The 19,491-nt window shown below is 38.8% G+C and overlaps 1 protein-coding gene across 3 annotated transcripts; it reads left to right on the top strand.

Moving 5' to 3' along the window:
• The first annotated feature begins 3,974 nt into the window (after nucleotides 1–3,974).
• BIRC3 (baculoviral IAP repeat containing 3) lies at nucleotides 3,975–19,029 on the top strand. 3 transcript variants are annotated; one of them, XM_004689046.2, is made up of 9 exons: nucleotides 3,975–4,057; nucleotides 6,615–9,594; nucleotides 9,703–9,802; nucleotides 12,402–12,480; nucleotides 13,264–13,312; nucleotides 15,136–15,378; nucleotides 17,742–17,996; nucleotides 18,228–18,269; nucleotides 18,381–19,029. In XM_004689046.2, exons 2-9 carry the CDS (start codon nucleotides 8,766–8,768, stop codon nucleotides 18,572–18,574), a joined length of 1,791 nt encoding a protein of 596 aa, XP_004689103.1. In that variant the 5' UTR covers nucleotides 3,975–4,057; nucleotides 6,615–8,765; the 3' UTR covers nucleotides 18,575–19,029. The 3 variants fall into 3 exon arrangements, with proteins under 3 accessions (XP_004689103.1, XP_012585413.1, XP_012585412.1); XM_012729959.1 differs by having other exon boundaries at nucleotides 3,979–4,062; XM_012729958.1 differs by lacking the exon at nucleotides 3,975–4,057 and adding an exon at nucleotides 4,061–4,113.
• The last annotated feature ends 462 nt before the right edge of the window (nucleotides 19,030–19,491 follow it).

Raw genomic sequence — 19,491 nt, forward strand, 5'->3', positions numbered from 1 at the left:
GAATGATGGGCAGTGCCAACCATGGAGCATGACCACTGTGAAGTCCCTTGCTCATCCTGGCAGATCATCAGGGTAGCTGCAGTTGCTGGACTGTGGTAGGCATTTACATTGGGTAGATCTGTCTGTGGGGCTTGTCCACAGTGTGTATTGCCTGGTGGGAGAGATTCTAAGATGGTGACTCCAGCAAGTTTGCTTGAAGTTGCTAGGACAGCACCCACCAGTGTGTTGGCCCAGTGAGCTTAGCAAAAGCTTTCTACCACTCAGGCAGACACTAAGAGTGGTGAATAACTGGGTTTCTTTCCTTCTGATTGGGGCACTATTCAGGCTGTTACTGTGCTGGATCAAGGGGTGAGTGAATCTGCCTGTAGACCCTTTAAATGCAGATTCCCAGTTCCTGCAGTTTTTAGAATCTCTTGGGTGTTTTTCCCATCTGCTTTCAGTGCTGGGAGCTTAGCTCTGCTGTGCAGAATTGAAAAGTGGGCTCCATGATATAGGGAACCAACGTCTCCTCTCCCCAGGAAGAAGATCCACCCCTTCAGACTCTCTCCAGATCACAAATTATATGGTATTGTACCTTTGTTGTGTCTATGAGAGGAGGTGAGTTTATGTCATCAGCTTGCATTCCCTCACCCCATAAGGAATTCCTTTTTTTCATCGAGGATTACTAAATGATTTAATAGATTTAAGGCAGATTTAATAGATGTAAGGCAGAAATGTGAACATTTCTTCTGGGTCTGTTTATGTGAACAAGGTTTTTTAATATATATAATCTGTAGGGGAAAAAAGGAGCAAAATTTATGTTTAACACTCATGTTTTATCAATAGTTAATATATGCCATGGGCCTCCCACCACCAGTTCACCCATGTGCCATCACCATAGTCCAGTGCATGCTTCTCATGGGGATTACAACTGAGATGAAAAATGCACAAAATGAAGAATGATATAAAAATATAAAATATGTATTGAAAAAAATCCCCAAATTGGGGAAATGACTTGGAGAGGAAAATAAAAGTTAATATTCATGAACACAGTGGTGGCATAATTGCTTAAAATATAAACTACAGCCCTCATTAAAATTGTAATGAATTTGGGGCCTCCCTGAAGGCACAAGGGTTAAGACTCAGCTCTATGAAGATATTGGCAGCTACTGCAGCATGAACTGACCCACATGGTGCAACAGACCTTTCCTGTCTCACCTGCTGCTCCCCTTAGCAGTGTGTTTCAGTACATCTGTCTGTTCTTCGCCCCACTCTGTCTCTGGTGAATCCTCTCACCCTGCACCTCTGGCCGGTACCCCAGTCTTTTTTTTTTTTTAAGATTTATTTATTCATACAGAACTGGGGTACAGGCCAGAAATGCAGAGAGGATTCACCAGGGACAGAGTGGGGAGCGAACAGGCAGATCGATGAAGTACACTGCTGAGGGGAGCAGCGGGCGGGCCAGAAAAGGCAGACACGCCATGTGGATCTCTTCCGGGGCAGGCGGGAATCGAACTCATGCGGAAGTGGCTTAAGCTTCTTAGTGCAGTGCTTTAACCCGCTGCTCCACCTGGGAGGGCCTGTACCCCAGTCTTTTACATAAAAACAATGAAATAAAATTTTAAAATGTTTGTAGTAAGTTTCAGTTTCAACTTTTTCTTTTAGTACTGTGAGTATTAAATACAGAAACCTTATTTAAATGAAGTTTGGAGCCAGATAGTGCCCACACATGCACAAATCAGCAAACACAGGACTCAACATGCTTTGCATCGCCCACTAGGTTGATGCTGCTTTCATCTTTGTCAGAACTGAGAAGATCCTCCACAGATCTTGCAGGGGGCGTTAGCCTTGGATTCAGGAAGTATACAGGGTGTTGCATGAACACACTCTCCAATCTGGGTTTCTCTTCTGTTCTGTTTCCAAATAAAATCACTTTGTTGGAACATTATTTTTGCTTGAGGTCAACAGTACTCATCTACATTCACATGATGTTTATATATTTAATGTTTTGATGAATTATATATTAAGTATTAAAAGAAATATAAAAGATAATACAATCAGGGAGAAATTTTTACCCTATGGTCACAGGGGGAAATTAAATTTCAATTTATATACATATTTGCTTCAGAAATATGTGACAGCATGATATTATAGATGTCTATCATTAACTTATGTTAAAATTCTATGGGCTATTTAAAAAATGTAATACATTTAAAAATCCATGGGGAAGTAGAATGTTCAGAGTCTAACATGGATGGATCTTGAGCACATTGTTCCTAGTGAGAAGTCAATCATTCATGTGTGGAGTCATATGATAGCATTTATATGTGGCATCTGAAAGAGTTAAACCTGTAAAAATCAGAGAGTAAAATGGTGTTAAGCAGGGGAGGAGGGGAGGTGGGGACAAATCAAGGAGTTTAAAGGTTAAAATTTATAATAGTGAATAAGCCTTAGAGATCTGCTGCACAGTATAGTGTGCCTAGATAACCCTGTACTAAGATTTGTTACGTACAACCATAATATATGTGCATCAAAATAACATGCTATATACTCCCACAATGTTACATGTGTAATATATTCAATTTTAAAGAGACAAAGGCAATGTCAGTTAATTTCAATTAGTAAAAATGAACCTATATATTGTTAAATAGATGACAACTGGTACGGAATGTTTATATGCATTTGTCATCCATTTAAAAGAGTCCTTAATGTTTTCTTTTCCAAAAATAGTTACAGATGCATTCCACTGCAACTATGACAACTGTTATGCTTTAATGTTACACGTGTGAAGGGGAATACAGTTTTTAAAAATTTTTTGGTGGGTCGCAAGGGTATAAAGGCAACAAATGTTTTCAATCACCTCAAAGGTGAATTGAAAATGGCTTATAAAATTTTGAATTAAACAGGTTCCAATGTGTATTGAAAGCTCCACTGACAGATACAGTCATTTTGATGTAATTCCAGTGGAACACTGCGTTTGAGATGATGAAACTTGAAGAATGCCTTTGGTTCTTGAATATCTGTGCTGTCTTAGAAGACTCAGGTGAACTCTCACAATCCACCTGTTACCCTGACATGTATTGTCCTAGATAAAATTGCTCAAATCTACTGTGTGGATATGCAAAGTAGAGAGAAATTGGGCAATGGTGTCAGGCTCAGGCTTCAGGTTTCCACAAGAATATCATTGTAACTTGGAGACCTTCCCTGTGAGAAATAAGGAGGACTTTTTTTCTTAGAGCCAACCCCACCTTCGGCATAAAACCACCACTCCCCCCTCCAAACAAAATGTTCCTCTAAGAAGCTACATTAAGGTAATATCAATCTTCAAAACAGTATGAGTAACCCCCTCCCTATCCACTCATATCTTACTATCTCCTTTATAACAAAGTGTAAAAGTAATCACAAAGATTTCGCCAGGTTCAGGCGTTTCTGTTTTAAAATACGTGGCGCTGGCTCGTCTGGACTGGCTGATGCACCCACTGCCACCTTCTCTCACAGGTGATCAAGGTTTCCTCTGAGCCTACAGTGGAGCCCAGGCTGTCAGTAAGCGCCACAGTGAAGAACCGGTCAGGCTTTCCGGGCACTGGAAATCCCCGCGTGGGCTGGCGGCCGCGGATGGAGGGGAAGTGAGTGTGGTTACTGTGTGCGGTTACAGCCGCTGGAGTTCCCCTAAATGACGAGGAAAGCACCGCGCACAGGCGAACTCTGGGGGTCGGCCGCGGGGCGGGGCGGCGCGGGGCGGGGCTGCCAGGGGGAGGGGCAGCGCGGCGTTCAAAAGACCACGGCGGCCTCCCAGGCGCGCGAGGCAGTGTCACCTACAAGCCAGGTCGGCACCTCCCCGCTGGCTGCCTCCGCCGGGGAGCAGCACGTTGGGGACCTGAGGGCCGCGAGGGGGCGCGCGCGTGCGGGTGCGTGCGCGTGCGCATGCGGGTGCGTGCGCGTGCATGTTCGTGCGTGCCCGCGCGTGCGTAGGCCCCCCCCTCCCCTCCCCCCGACACACCTGTCACGCGGGTCGGAGCCGAGGCTGCGGTCTTCGGGGACGATCGGGCTCAGCGGCGGAGACGCTGCGCAGCGGGTGGTACGGTAACCCTACAGCGCCTGGGCCCCAGGGCTAGGCTCCGGGACGGCTGCCCAGTGAGTGGGTTAGGGGTGGACCGGGAGTGGGCCCCGCGGGCCCGGCGCAGGTGCCTGAGCGCCTGTTGTAGCGACTTGGGTCTCCTGCTCGTCGGGGACCCTGGGACGGTGCCTTCCTGCTGGCTGCCCGTTAGCTAAGTTGGCATTTGGGTCGAACCGTTGTAATGGGGAAGCTTTGTTCTTGGTTGAATTTGATTGCCAAAGGTTACAGTGGCGCAAGATGCCAAATCAGCTTCAGGACCAAACTTACAGGAGAGGTTTGGCACTGTGGAGACTCATTAACATTTTTATTTACTGAACGCCCAAGTGGTGACAGAAGGCAGATAGTAAGTCATACTTTTGGTGATGAGCATAGAAACTACGCAGTACTCTTGAGTTAGCAAACTGCTAGAGGCACTTATTGATGCCTAAGAAACGATTATTGACGCTGCTGTTATTTATTGCTTAGATAGAGTGTTGCTAAAACAATGATCTGCTGGGACCCCTGTGAACGCTTTACACGTGTCTTCTCAGGTTTGATTCTCTTAGTTTTAAGCAACTATTATAATTATCTCCAAAGAGGATGCAAGTTTATGGAGATTAACATAGCCCAGACCCATGGTAGGGAACGGAGGGCCGTTACAGAGCTGAAACTGAGTTGTGTTCTGAGTCTAGACTGTGCTCACAGTCTAGGAGGAAAGATTCACTTACTTGCTCTTCCCCACCCCCCTTCCTGGGGGATTTGAGAGGCTGCCCACTGGAAAGAATACAATAAAAGAAAATGAGCGCTTGAGCTATTCCCAGTAGCAACTACAGAAGGGAAAGAGGAATTCCTCTGAGTGGTATTGGGAGAAGCCATCCGGGCTGGAGGATTTTTAAGAGGAAGTGGGCCCTGGGATCAGATACAAAACATTTCCATTGGTTTTGATGAAGAAACCATTGGTGGTTATTACTATCAAGAATAGTTTTAAATGGTGTTGTCTAAAGACATTTGTAATGGTAGACCTTAACCACAGACACACGTTCAGGTGGCTTGGCTGTGAAGAGAGGGTGAGAGAGGGGATAGTTGTGAAGATGAGGCCTAAGGAGGATTTTTTTTTTTAATTTGAAAGTTGAAAGAGATGAGCTTATGGAGAATGAGAGTTGAAGAAATGAGGCAGCAGGGTTAAGCGCAACATATCTCAAGCAGTGGGAGAAAATCAGGAGGCAGTTGGGATGGAAAAGGGCATAGCTATGAGAAGAATGTAAAAAGGGATAACTGCTCAGTGATGCCTTTGTTTTTTTAATGGAAGGCAAGGCAATCTACTGAAAGTGAGCTGCGAGTGATGGGACAAATTTGAGGATGGTGCTGGAGGTTTCGAAGTGTGGGGTGGCACAGTGGGTGAGGGGCCCCACAGGGTGAGTTGAATTGCAGTCCAGGTGGAGCAGGAGTCCTGCAGAGGGGCCTGACAGCAGCCTCTGGAAGTCTCCATGTTGAAATGGTTAAGGCTGGGTTTGAATTGACCTGGTGTTGGCATCTGGGTATATCTGGGAATATTTTTGTATGACTGTTGCCTAAATTTTCACAAACATATGCCTTGTTACCTCATCTCTAGGGAACACCTGTATAAGAATTTACAAACTCAGCTGCCCAGAGGCCAGGCAGGTGGTAAAAATGGACACTGCTGCGTTTCTTTAAACAGAAACATATTTTGTTTACATATTTAACATGTAAATATTCTCACACAAAGAAGAATAGTGCTCTCACTCTTTTTTTTTTTTCCAGAACGTGTCCTTTTTCTTTCATTTTTGTTGCTTTTGGTAGAACAGAAATATCAGAGCAGATTCATGTTCTTCAGAACTCTACTTAAACAAAATAATTGTGCCAACGACTCAGTGACAGTTAGTTCTTAGTCTTTCTACTGGGGAGTCAAAGTTCAGTGCCAGCTGGAGAGCACACACCCTCCTTGAAGGGCAGGGCCTCCACAGGGTGGTAGCAGGTTGTTAGCACCCACTATTGCCAGATCTTCTAAGTTTTTAAAGAGAAGCTTGAAATTTAGAATGTTATAAGGAATCTCCTTAAACTGTTGTCAGTTAGTAAACTGTCTTTGGAAAACCAGTGAAATGCAAAGAAGGTGGGTAGAATTAATTGCAAACATGGCATCAGTGTTAATTTCCTGGTTCCTGTAATTGTGCTATTGTTATGTAAGATGTGACTTTGGGGAAGTTGAATGCTGAGTACAGAGGAACTCTGTCATTTCATTGTATTTTTATTTTAAGATTTGCACATTAATTTTTTGAGTTCAAAATAAAAATGTTAAAAAATTAGCAAAATGCTATAGTCCATTTCTGTGCTATAAACCGTAGCACCTCTCCTACTAGTTGGAAAGAAACCTCAGGCTTCTTTGTGGGATTTCTTGACCACCGGCAGTTTCCAGTAAATACCAATGCTCTGTTCTAGAAAAATAAATGTTTTTTAAAAGGTCATTGTGTTACATTTATGGGTTATTTTGATTTTTTAACATTTTCTTTTTTTTTTACAGGTTTTACAGAAGACGTGAACTGTTCTACTTATAGATTTTTTCCTTTTCTTTCTATAAATCAAACCATCTAAAAATGGAGGCCTAAATCCTTTAAAAGGGACCTAGTCTACTCTCCGGGAGGTAGTTTTGTGCATGAATAAACAAATTAAGTAGGTAACTGTAGTTTTTGATATCCAAAAGTGTTAGTTTAAAAAATACAGTGTATTTTTATTAGGTGTAACTTCTGAATTGGATTTTTAATTTCACTTGTGGGTGTCGAAGAAAAGTGACTGTAGCTGAGGCAAAGTGTTTATGCACTATTCAAAGCTGACGTCTCCTTCTGAAACTGTGTAGAATAGAAAAAGTGCCTGTGTTTGGTGAAAAATTTAAAATGAGTGACAGTTGTTTAGAACAAAGATTTAATATTCAGCCCTGGGCCAAATTAGAGAAATATGCAAATAAGACCTTTGACATGTTAGAAGGTTTCTACAATAACAAAGGAATGTTAAGAACAAAATTCTTTGATGGTTACAAGAAGTTTAGAGAAAGTAGGAAAGATAAACATGATGATTGGTGAAGAAATTAACCACTCATAAGACTGGATCTTATTAAAGCATACAATTTAGTTTGTTCAAATGGATTATCTTCTCTTGAGAATGATGGCTGGGTGGCTACATTTTGGTAAATGAACATACTTATAAGGAGACAGAAGTTTTCTAACAGTGTGAAAAATTACTGCCAAGGAAAGGAATACTGAAGTCAGATACGTTAGCTACCATTTGCAAGTTTAATAATCATGATGCCACCTGGAAATACAGCTTACAGTAGTTAAGCCCTCCCCTCAGTGGGGCGCAAGAAGGCATACTTATAGAAAAAGAAAACAAAAACCAACCCACATAACTTATTTCTTGGTCATAGCCCATTCACTCCTAGCTAGTAATACTTGAGAAATTCTAAATTTTGATAATGGCCCTGCTGTTTTAAAGGAGTGGATTGTGACAGAGTAAATTTACTAGTAGTGTTTGTCATGATAAAGTTTGGTTTAAGGTATTTTACCTGTGAAAATTTTTTGACTCAAGCCAAATTTGTGCAACTTGATTACCCATCTTAGCCTATAACCTCAGAACTCTTTTGACTATTTTTAATATTATATGCATTTTCAAAGCAGAAGACTTGATGTTGGCTCTAATCAAAACAGCATGAAGCAGAACCTAAAAGAACAGAGCAAATATACTAATCTCTGATCACTTACCTAAAATAGAATGCTTAACTTGCTAAGGTCTAATGGTATCACTGTGCCTGAGTTACCAGGTTCTTGAGTCTCTTTGGGAAGTAATTATTGCTTGATAAATCTTGAAAGTAGGCCTAAGAATGTATCAGCCAACTCTATTACAATTTGATCTTTTTATTTGAGGAAAAATTCAACTTTTTGTTCCCCCTGTTAAAATGACTGTAGAAAGAAAAATTTAATTTGAGAAAGACTTAGGGTATATTATATTTAATTGCATCAAAGATGTCATCAACTGACAGAGAGACTTAACTTATGTACCACTCAGAAACAAATATGCTGCAAATGCTATTAATTCTAAGATACTTCTGCAAATCAGCGATGTTAAAACAAACACCTTTGATGTAGTGAAATGTAAAAATGCATTCTTTTCATTTTTGGAGGGTGTTTTCTGTCTACCAAATTTCACAATTTCCAAAAAGCAAAATAAACAGTTTGAATATTTTTCTACAGTTTCTGCAGAACATTCATAGAATACTGTTTTCCACCTGAGTCATGTGAGTCAGACATGTTATCTTCAGTTTGGTGCTTGCCAGTCAAGCTCTCTAGTGGCTAGGGAAGGCAACACTGAATGACATCTCGATGACCTCAGCACCTGACACTTCCAGGAAATGTTTTGATTTTCATCACAAGGTAGTTGATTACATTGCATGTGTAAAGATTATACAAAGATTGAATTTTCATGTATAACTGTCCCTTAAAACATATCAGTATATGACTTAGGACCTCACAATGCAGAAACCCTAAATGCCTACAAGTGAAAAGAACAAAAGAACTCCAGTTCTAGGTATTTGACGAGTACTAAGACGAATGAACCATAAGCCGTGCACAAAACTACCTCCCTAGAGAAAGGCTAGTCCCTTTTCCTCCCCATCTGTTTCATTATGAACATAGTAGAAAAAAGTGAATTTTTATCAAACTTGATGAAAAGTGCTAACACATTTGAATTGAAATACGATTTCTCTTGTGAACTGTACCGCATGTCCACATATTCAACTTTCCCTGCTGGTATTCCTGTTTCAGAAAGGAGGCTTGCTCGGGCAGGTTTTTATTATACTGGAGTGAATGACAAGGTCAAATGCTTCTGTTGTGGCCTGATGCTGGACAACTGGAAACAAGGAGACAGTCCTATTGAAAAGCATAAAAAGTTGTATCCTAGCTGTAGCTTCGTTCAGAATCTGAATTCGCCTCACATGTTGGGAGCCATCTCTCAGCCTTCTTCTCCTTCAGTAACACATTCTACACATTCATTACTTCCAAGTTTGCAAAACGCTGGATATTTCAGTGGTTCTTATTCAAGCTTTCCATCCACATCTGTAATCTCCGGACCGAATCAAGATCTCCACCACGGTGTAATGAATACTGAAAAGGCCAGATTGCTTACTTTCCAGATGTGGCCCTTGTCTTTTCTGTCACCAGCAGATCTGGCAAAAGCAGGATTTTATTACATCGGCCCTGGAGATAGAGTGGCCTGCTTTGCTTGTGGTGGGAAGTTGAGCAACTGGGAACCAAAGGATGATGCCAAGTCAGAACACCTGAGACATTTCCCCAACTGCCCATTTGTAGAAAATCAGTTTCAAGAGACTTTACCATACATTGTCTCTAACCTGAGCATGCAGACACAGGCAGCCCGCATGAAAACATTCTATAACTGGCCCTCTAATGCTCCAGTTCACCCTGAGCAGCTTGCAAGTGCCGGCTTTTATTATACAGGTAAGTGACTTAATCTGTTAATAAGATACTCAGTATATTTATCTTAATGCATTTTTAGTGGCCAGATTATATGCATTTTTGTAAGTTTTGGTTCAAAATTAATTTTAGGTCACAGTGATGATGTCAAGTGCTTTTGCTGTGATGGTGGACTGAGGTGTTGGGAATCTGGAGATGACCCATGGGTGCAACATGCCAAATGGTTTCCAAGGTAATTATTTTGAAATTCAGAAGAAATAGGTTTGAGAATTTTGGGCATTTGAATATAATGGATGTATTATCAATGTATTTTGAAATATTATATGCTTATTATAAAATCAAAATGATACATTGCAGAAAAGTACACAGAAAAGCATTTAAATGTCCAGAAATCTACCACTCAAATTAGATGACCACAGCTACCTTTCTAGTGAATATCCCTGCAGACATCTCTTTATATATATATACATATATATATAAATGTGTATGGTTTTACATAAGATATTACATATACAGTTTTAAAACTTTTTAAATAATTATATCTTGTCCATTTTAAATTATTTTATCCTATCGATTATATCTCAGACATATATCCATTCACGCAACATTCAGTAATGTCAATTGATCACTTATTATCAGGCACTGTTGTAGTTGCTTGAACTACTCAGTTGAACAAAACCTAGACCCCTGGCCATATGTCCTAATTTTATAGCAGGAAAATACAGAACATTGATGAACATGTAAGAAATAACTTATGTAGCATGTTGGAAGATAATAAGTGCTATGGATAAAAAGAAAAAAGGGTAAGAAAATTAGAAGCACCTGGCAGACTGCAACGTTAAACCAGATGACCTGATCATGATCCAACTCATATCACTACATGGCATTTTATTATCATATCTTGCAGTTTTGATTAGTCCACATTTCTTTACAGTCTTATCTAAATCAGGTCACACTTTTTATAATAAAAAAATTTAGTATTTTTTAGAAAGATTTATTTATTTATGCATTCAGAACTGGGGTACAGGCCAGAGGTGCAGGGAGTGAGAGTATTCACCAGAGACAGAGTGGGGAGCAGAAGAAGCAGATTGATGGAGTACACTGCTGAGGGGAATAGCAGACGGGTCAGGAAAGGTCTGCTGTGCCATGAGGGTCACCTCTGGGACTGGGGATCAAACTCGCACTGAAGCAGCTGGCTAGCTTGCAGGGCTGCTTCCTTACCTGTTGTTCTACCAGGGAGGGCCACATTTTAGTATTTTTAATGTTGATTACTGAAGTTGGTATCCTAATTTACTTTCATTATATGTGTATTATTATACAGTACTTATTTATAGAAACTTTGTGCTCTCCAAATATTACAAATTTTAAAAATTATAAGACTATGAAGAACACATATATAGGCATTTTTCAAAAGTACTACTAGCGTTCCATGATGGTAATTTTGTGCCTGTATAAAAAGAATGGCAAATTTGCTTTGGTAGTGTCATTAATTAAATTTGTACTACAGTGAATGTACCTTATCGAGACACTGTGGATATCTGACTTAGTAGAAAAAGTGTTCAGCTTCCTCCTCCTTTCTCTCTTGTCTCTTCTTTGTATACTTTTAGCTTTGAAGTATGTAAAGCTTATGTATGAACAGTACAATTTATGGAAGAGCTTTCTACCTGTCTCCTTGGTTCTGTTTTTAACATTCAGAGTGTTTTTGATATAGATTGGCAGGGAGACTAAACTGGTCAAGTCCCTCTGTCCAAATACTTTCCCCATTACTCTCTGGGTTCTGCACCTGTGCACACAACTGCAAGACATCTCAGGGTTAGAAAATAACAACAAAGACATTTATTTAACAAACTGGAAAAACAAGAGGCCAATAACGGCCATTTACTTTACCCAAAGTCGTGTCCAGTACTGTCCAGTCCTGCACAAAGGCATTATAATGATGGCCTCTTCCCGCCCTGAGGATGTGCAGCTCCGCTCTTGAAATTTGCCTCTTGTCTAAGATGACGTCTTCCTGCCCCCCTCTCAATTACACTCAGCAGTCAAACTATAAGCCGGATCAGATTCACAAACACAGCAAAAGATACAACAGGAGATGCTCCTGGGGCTGCTCAGATGCCCCAGCACATCACCAGACAAGCGATACTGTAGCAGCCAAAGTACTGGACAAGCAGCCACACTCACGCATTTTAGCAAGATGCCTGTTCCCAGCTCTCCTGTCTTCACCAGGCCACACTTCAACAAGATGCCTATTTTTTCCCGTCTCCAGCAGGCCTAACAAAACTTTTCCAAAATGACTACTCAGCCAAGGCTGAACTCTCTGGTGCCTCAAAGCCCCAGCGCTGGAGAAGCCCAGAAGCCGCTGTCAGTATACTGCTCAGCGTCTCTCGGTGTCTCCTTGCAGCTGCTATTCAGCTTCCCTCGCACTCTCACACATCTGCGCAACTTCTCTCTCCTCTTGCTTGTGTGCGCAGCTAGCTCCCTTTTCTACTTTTTCCATGGCTTTACCCCACTTATAGCATTCTGGGGCGCTCTGTTGTCTACCAGCAAGCCCCTCCACGGGCCCCACCAATACAATTAGGGCTACAGCTACCTTATCATTTTTAGGAATCTTAGAATAGTTGAGGAGAGCAACTGGGAGCTCAGTGTGTGACCCCTGTGGACCTGAACCTTGGCAGATAACCCATTGTAGGGGTCCTGTTTGTCCCCCAGCCTCTGAGGCCAAATCTCTGAACTTCTCCCATATGGTTATGTGTAAATTCATGTTTATTTGAAATATTTAGCAGTCTGTAGGTAACTGGACTATAGTAACCCTCCAATTTAACTTTGCTTTTAAGGTGTGAGTTCTTGATACAAGTTAAAGGACAGGAGTTCACTAGTCGGGTTCAAGCCAATTACCCTCATCTCCTTGAACAGGTAGGACCAGTTTTTAAGATTACTGGGTCATAACAGTTTAGCTCCTTTCTGATACAGAATAATATTTTGGCAGAGAGCTATGAGTTTCTGTGAAATTATATTTTCCTTTTTAACACCCAACATGATCTTTGAAGTATTTTGTATAAAAACAGACCAAGAATTAGATGCCTCCTGGGAAATAATGTTTAACTTATGTTTCTAATTTGTGATAATTTAAATTATTTGAGGAATAAAATTATCTGGGATAAAACCTTGAATAGCTTTATTAGATAAGTTTTCTTAAGATTTTAGAAAGAGAAATTTGTTTTCTAATCTGTAAAGGCAAATAGGAATTTCGGTAATAATTGTGTATCAATCATTTCCTAACCATAGTTAGTAGAACTGACATGTGGTCCAGCTTATTCCAGAGGATGACCTAGGATAGGTAAGATTTTGGGGATAAAAGATAAGTAATGAATGTTTCACAGGTCATTGAAAAGATGTAGCCCTTTTCTTGCTTTGATGAAAATGAATTTTTTTAACACCTATATACAGAGCAACTGTATTATTTTATGGCCTCTCAATTGCTATTAAATATAAATACAGCTGTTGACATTAAAATATTTTGCCAGTAATTAAGTCAGTTTGTAAAATATTGAACAAAATTGTTCTTTTGACTTTGTTATTGCAATGACTGGAATGTTTTTCAATATTTCTTAATGATAAAATATTCAAAATAACTTTTTGAAATGAGTTTTCAGAAGATTTATATTTTAACTTACATGCTCTTCTTACCCCCTGTAGCTATTATCTACTTCAGAAAACCCAGAAGATGAAAATGTCGAGTCACCAAGTATGTATAATAGTTGTAATTACCGCATTAAAATAGAACTGTGTGATACTGTTAAGATTGAAAGTTGATAATAATGTACATTGTAAACATATATGTACAAATGGTAATACTGACTTACAATTTACAGAGTATTTTCAATATTTTAAGTTGGTATTTCTCAAACCTTGGTGTAGATTATAATTGCCTGAAGTAATTTAAAAAACATTATAGATTTAGGGCCTCTCTGGAAACTATCCACAGCCACTGCAGCACAAATTCAATCCCCGGCCAGGGAGGTGACCCACATGGTGTGGCAGACCTCTCCTGTCTCACCTTCAGACCTCTGCTGCTCCCTTCAGGAGTGGATTTCAGTCTACCTACCTATTCTGCTCCTGCTCACTCTCTCGCACCTCTGGCCTACACCTCAATTCTTGTTTACATACATATATAAATATATCTTTGAAAAAATTATTACAGATTTGTGCTTCAAACTTACTGAATTAAATCAGAGTTCTATTTAAGAGTAGGGCTTGAATATCTATAGTTTTAACAAATTACTAACATCCAGGCTAACCTTTGTTCTCATACCAATGTGGGAACAGATGCATGGAGCTACATACTGTTTTATAACACGGGGTAGGAAGTGTGGTATTCCCATTCTTTATGAGGGATCCTGAGACTCATAGGAGTTAAGTGATCTTCCTATCACCTTATACCTAAAGGCGATAGAGCCAGTACTTAAACAAGCTCTTTACTCCATTCCCAGGTTTCACTTCAATCTAATTTATTGTCTATCTGCCGTTCTTTGAAGACAATAGGGGACAATGCCAACATAACTTTCTCTCGTCTGCTATAGTCTAAGGGACACAGATAAAACGACAGCTAAGAGAAGTGGAGATGACAGGCAAAGTGAAGTGTGTGAGAAGAGTGCGTGAGGGACTGTCACCTCAGACTTGGAAGATCAGAAAAGGCTTTCCAAAGCAAGTATCTGTCTTAGCACAGAATCAAAGGGTAAAGTAGGCATTAACCAAGTGACTAAGGGAGGAAAAGAATACCCCAGAAGAGAGCACAACACGTGAAAGACTTGATGTCACAAAGAAGAACAGACAAATTTGAAGAACTCATCAAAATTCTGTTTGACCAGATGCAGGAATGAATGAAGTAGGCCCAGTGCAAGAGGGGTCAGGGTGCAGGCAAAACTTGAGCCAAGAGCTGTCAGTTGGTGACCTTAGGCTAGAAGGCAGATGAATTAGTGGCAGTAGATGAAACTGCACAGATGAACAGGATCCAGACTGAGTGAGATCTTATAAGTGGCATTGTATATTGGCTTTTATCATAAAAACATGGAAGTTGTTGATGGACTATGAGTATGACACAGCTATTTTTATGGTTAAAAAGTCACTGTGGTTGTAATGTTGAGAATTAGAAGGGAGAAGTACTGTAGGAGGCTGTTGAAGTAATGGAAGTATGTGATAACAGTGGCCTCTTTCAAAAATCTGTGAAACAGTTGATTTTGAAAGCTTATTTGTACTGGCAACACAAGGAAGAAGATTCAGTTTTGGTTGGGGTGATCTCCAACTTTTTGCTTCTTCCTCCCACTTGTAGTTATGCAAGATAATACATATTTTGTATGAATCCAATATTGCATAGTTTTATTTTAGGGACTCTGTATATCATTATTATTTTTGAGTTTGAAGAACATGTATATTGTTTCAAATTCAAAAAGTTAATTTAAAATAGTGCCTATCCTTTTTGGGGACTTAATGTATTTATAATGTAATAACTTTAAATTAGAAAAAATACACAGGGAGTGATAATATATTTTAAATTACTCACCCATGTAGTTATCCATTTTGGGCCTGATGAGAACCATGCAGAAGATGCAGTCATTATGAACACACCTGTGGTGAAAGCTGCCCTGGAAATGGGCTTCAGCAGAAAACTGGTCAAACTGACAGTTCAGAGTAAAATCCTGACAGCTGGAGAGAATTACAAAACTGTCAGTGATCTTGTATTAGATTTACTTAATGCAGAAGACGAGATAAGAGAAGAGGAGAAAGAAAGAGCAACTGAAGAAAAAGAATCAGGTACATACATGACTGTGGTTGGTTTCCAAAAGTATGTAGTTACTGTATATAAATTACTAAAACACTCAAGAGTCAATTGAGTCAGATTTTTCTTATATTCAGTATTCTGATATTGAATTCTGAAAAATGTCCTTTTTCATCTTAATTGCTTAGTAAAGTAAAAATGCATATGTTGAGTATTGGCTGTTACTTACAGCCCATTTTTGACCCAGGCTAGTGGCTCACCCCTACTTACTCAAATTGGGGTGGGATTGCCCCTAAATGTTCTTAATTGTCCCTAATTGTAATATTAGCATCACAGTATGTCTCAGCTTATGACTGTAAATTAAGGTACAAATTATGATTAAGTTCCTTCCCTGGCCACATAAGAACTGATATCCCCTTCTGTTATTTAAGTGAGTCCTTGGATACCATTTCATATGCTCTCAGACAGGTTACCCATGTCCTGTGTACGTGGCCTTGTCTGCTACTTTCTTGCCCATCACAAAAATCTCTCTTCCTCTAAGCATGTGCATTCTCTTCTGGATCTTCTGACCATTATCAACACTGATCTAGACAGAAAAATGTGGATCTTTTCCCAAGTCTGGATCAGACCCTTATGTCCTTTTAACAAAGCCGAAAACAGGCTGCAACTTTCAGCACACTTTCATGTAGAGTGAGGGATAACGGAAGAGAGACCTTGATCACAGATGGCAGTTGACAACTGTATGTGGCATCTCTTGGTGTTCCTAAGCTCTGCTCATCAATCTGTCTGCCTTCTGGTTGTCTGTGGAGTCCCGGCCAGTTTACACATATGACTAAAGTCCCAGGCAAGTTTTTCCTCATCAAAACTCAGACACCTAATTGTCCACAAAGTATTGAAAAAGCAAAACATTTTCTCCTTACTCTTAATCCTTGTCCAAGGCTTTCTGTGATTCATTTCTTCCCAGCACTATTGACAGTGATATTGGCCACTCCATTTTTGGATATACCTGCTGCTAGCCATGAAACTGAGTCTATCTTACAGCCACCCCCTGTCTGGCTATAGGAATAAGCATCCTGTACTTACCAGAGTGTGTGTTACTCAGTTCTACACACACAGCAGAGAAGCAACACAGTTTAAGTGCATCTTTGCTTAGCCCAGTCAAGTTTTCTTTTCTGCTGTGAAGGTCAGACCACATATGTATATCTGGTTTTCTCAGACTTAGCTGTTGGTCATCAGACAGCAATTACTCAAATGCTCACCTGCACAGTTATTTATACACTCTACAAAGTCTAAAGCTCTCTAGATAGAAAATACTTATATTTCCTCTAAAGAAAACCAACAGTCTCAGAGATGACTGGAAGTCAATATATATAATAATCTGCATTATCAAAGATTCCTTATTTTCTCAGCCTCATTATCATATTCATTGGCTTGACTAAGCAATAATTTTTATTTTTATAGATGGTTCTATTTGTGTCCTTTTACTTGAAAGAGTCAATTATCTTCCCTTAAAAAAATCTTCTCCCCCTAAAAATTGCTTAGATAGCTTAATTTTTGTCATTATCTTATGGAAATAGCTATGTAGGTCACAGTAAAACTATGTGATAATTAAATTCGTAAGCCATTTTCCAAGGAGATAACAAAACCTACAGAATTAAAAATATATCTACATATAACAAGATATAAAATATTTTTCCAGTAGGTACAAAATCTAGGTCTTGAAGGAGATTGTAAAGATCCAGTAGGACAGGAAGTTATCACTGACAATTTGGATTTATTTTTCAAAATGTCACTAATGCCTTTCCCTCTTACAGTAAGATACTAGGTAATGGCTATATCATGTCTAATATGGGGAAATAATGAAAAGTTCATCCTAAAATGAAATTTTAAGAAAATTTTATTTGAATGCTAACTTAAGAAAACAATGTTTTATCCTTTTAATTCATTGATCTTACCTTTCCCCAATTTGATTAGATTGCAAAGTAATTTTATTAGATTCTAAATTTTACTTGGTTAGGGATTTAGCAGTACTGCAGAATGCTTGAGAACACATAATCTAGCATTGCCTACCTCCCTTTGACTATTTGATTCAGAACTTACCTGCTTTCCAGTGTCCATATTTCCTCAGTGTTAATAAGAGTAGTAATACCCACTTCAAAGTACTGATGTGAAGGTGAAATTAGTTAACACATATGAAGTATTTACCACAGTGCTCAGTGTTTGTCCTCATCATTTGTAGTGCTATTATGGACCCCAGAGATCAGGAACATTATTAATTGTCTTAAAAGTTAGTCATTGCTTTCTGATTATGAATGTTGTTTTCATTCAACTATACGTGTCAATGTGGAAGGAAGTTTGTGAACAGAATTTGAGCTTGTTTGTTTTCTTTTATTTCAAGATGATCTGTTATTAATTCGGAAGAACAGAATGGCACTTTTCCAACATTTGACATGTGTGCTTCCAATCCTGGATAGCCTACTAACTGCCAGGGTGATTAGTGAACAAGAACATTATGTTATTAGACAGAAAACACAGATATCGTTACAAGCAAGAGAAGTGATTGATACTATTTTAGTCAAAGGAAACTTTGCAGCGACCATATTCAAAAATACTCTTCAAGAAACAGACTCCACATTATACAAGCATTTATTTGGTGAGTACTGGAAATGTATCCTGGGAACTTCCTAGGTGCATTGAAAATATGCTTTTATTGATAATTTTTGAATTATTGAAAGTAATTTAGTTCAAAGACTTTTATTGCTTTGACATTAAACCTGTAATATATAGTATTTGGCTAGAGTCTAAACTCAGTTCAAAAGTATGCAACATGTGACTAAACATTAACCTTTTTTGTCAGAGTAATCTTTTTTCCTTTTCTCTCTAGTTGAACGGGACATAAAGTATATTCCCACAGAAGATGTTTCAGGTAAAATAGTACTGATAATTTAAACCAGTAGAAAAGTATTTTTTATTTTCTTGGAATTTCATTGAAGAAGTAGCAAATTGCCTTTTATTAAAAGTTCTCTTCTCTTGTTAGATCTATCAATGGAAGAACAATTGAGGCGACTACAAGAAGAAAGGACATGTAAAGTGTGTATGGACAAAGAAGTGTCCATAGTGTTCATTCCGTGTGGTCACCTGGTAGTTTGCAAGGATTGTGCCCCTTCTCTAAGAAAATGTCCTATTTGTAGAGGGACAATCAAGGGTACAGTTCGTACATTTCTTTCATGATGAAGTCTAAACTTTGTTCTAAACTTTAAAATTAATGGATCGAATGTAATTTTAATTTTTATACTGATTTGGTTTCTTTAAGATTTTTAATTTATTTGTAATTCTGAAAATTTTATGTAAATATATTTATATATGTATCTAAAACATGAAATAGAAATACTAAGAGAATGATAGGCTTTTATTCTTGCAAACAAAATAGGGATATCACTACAAGCACAATACTAAATCAAAATGTCGGCACTAATGAAATTGTAAATAAAATTTAACGTTTTTGAGTTAACCTTTCAGAACTTTCCCTATTTTGGGCGTTAAGAATATTAAGAATATTAAGAATCTGGAACACAGAATTTCTGCTTTTTTTCCATCAGTGCCCAATAATAATATGCCTGGATATTTTTAGTGACTTTTTATGGACACAGTGTTTTTGTAAGAATTCTATGGAACATTTTTTAATAAAGCGATCAATAGCACTTTTGTTTTTAATATGTTTATTTCTATGATATCAAATAATTTAGTTGGTAGAAGGTTTCTTTCATACTTCTTAAAACCTCAACATTGAATTAGGGGTTTGATACCTTTCAATAAACTGCTTCTTTGTTTATAGTTGTCAGTTCACCTGGCTTTAATCTGTAGGATTAGGTGGGACATTTGAGATAAAATCATAATCTTTTCAGTAAGTTTGTTTTTTTGTTCAGGGGGTGCATAAATTGAGACTCACTGCAATTTATGAAAGACACTGTAAGTATAGCATGGGGATTAAAAGGGCAGGTTGTGTGTGTTCAAATTATTGTCCAGTAACACCTGGGAAATTATTTCAGGTCTCTGTGCTTTTTAGTGCTTTTGTGTGAATGAAGACAACACAGTGACAGCTCATTGTTCACTTTGTTGATTTACTGTTAATAAAACTGATCAAGAGT

This window comes from Condylura cristata, unplaced genomic scaffold (assembly GCF_000260355.1).
Source record: "Condylura cristata isolate star-nosed mole 26May11 unplaced genomic scaffold, ConCri1.0 scaffold00025, whole genome shotgun sequence".
NCBI classification, from domain to species: domain Eukaryota; kingdom Metazoa; phylum Chordata; class Mammalia; order Eulipotyphla; family Talpidae; genus Condylura; species Condylura cristata.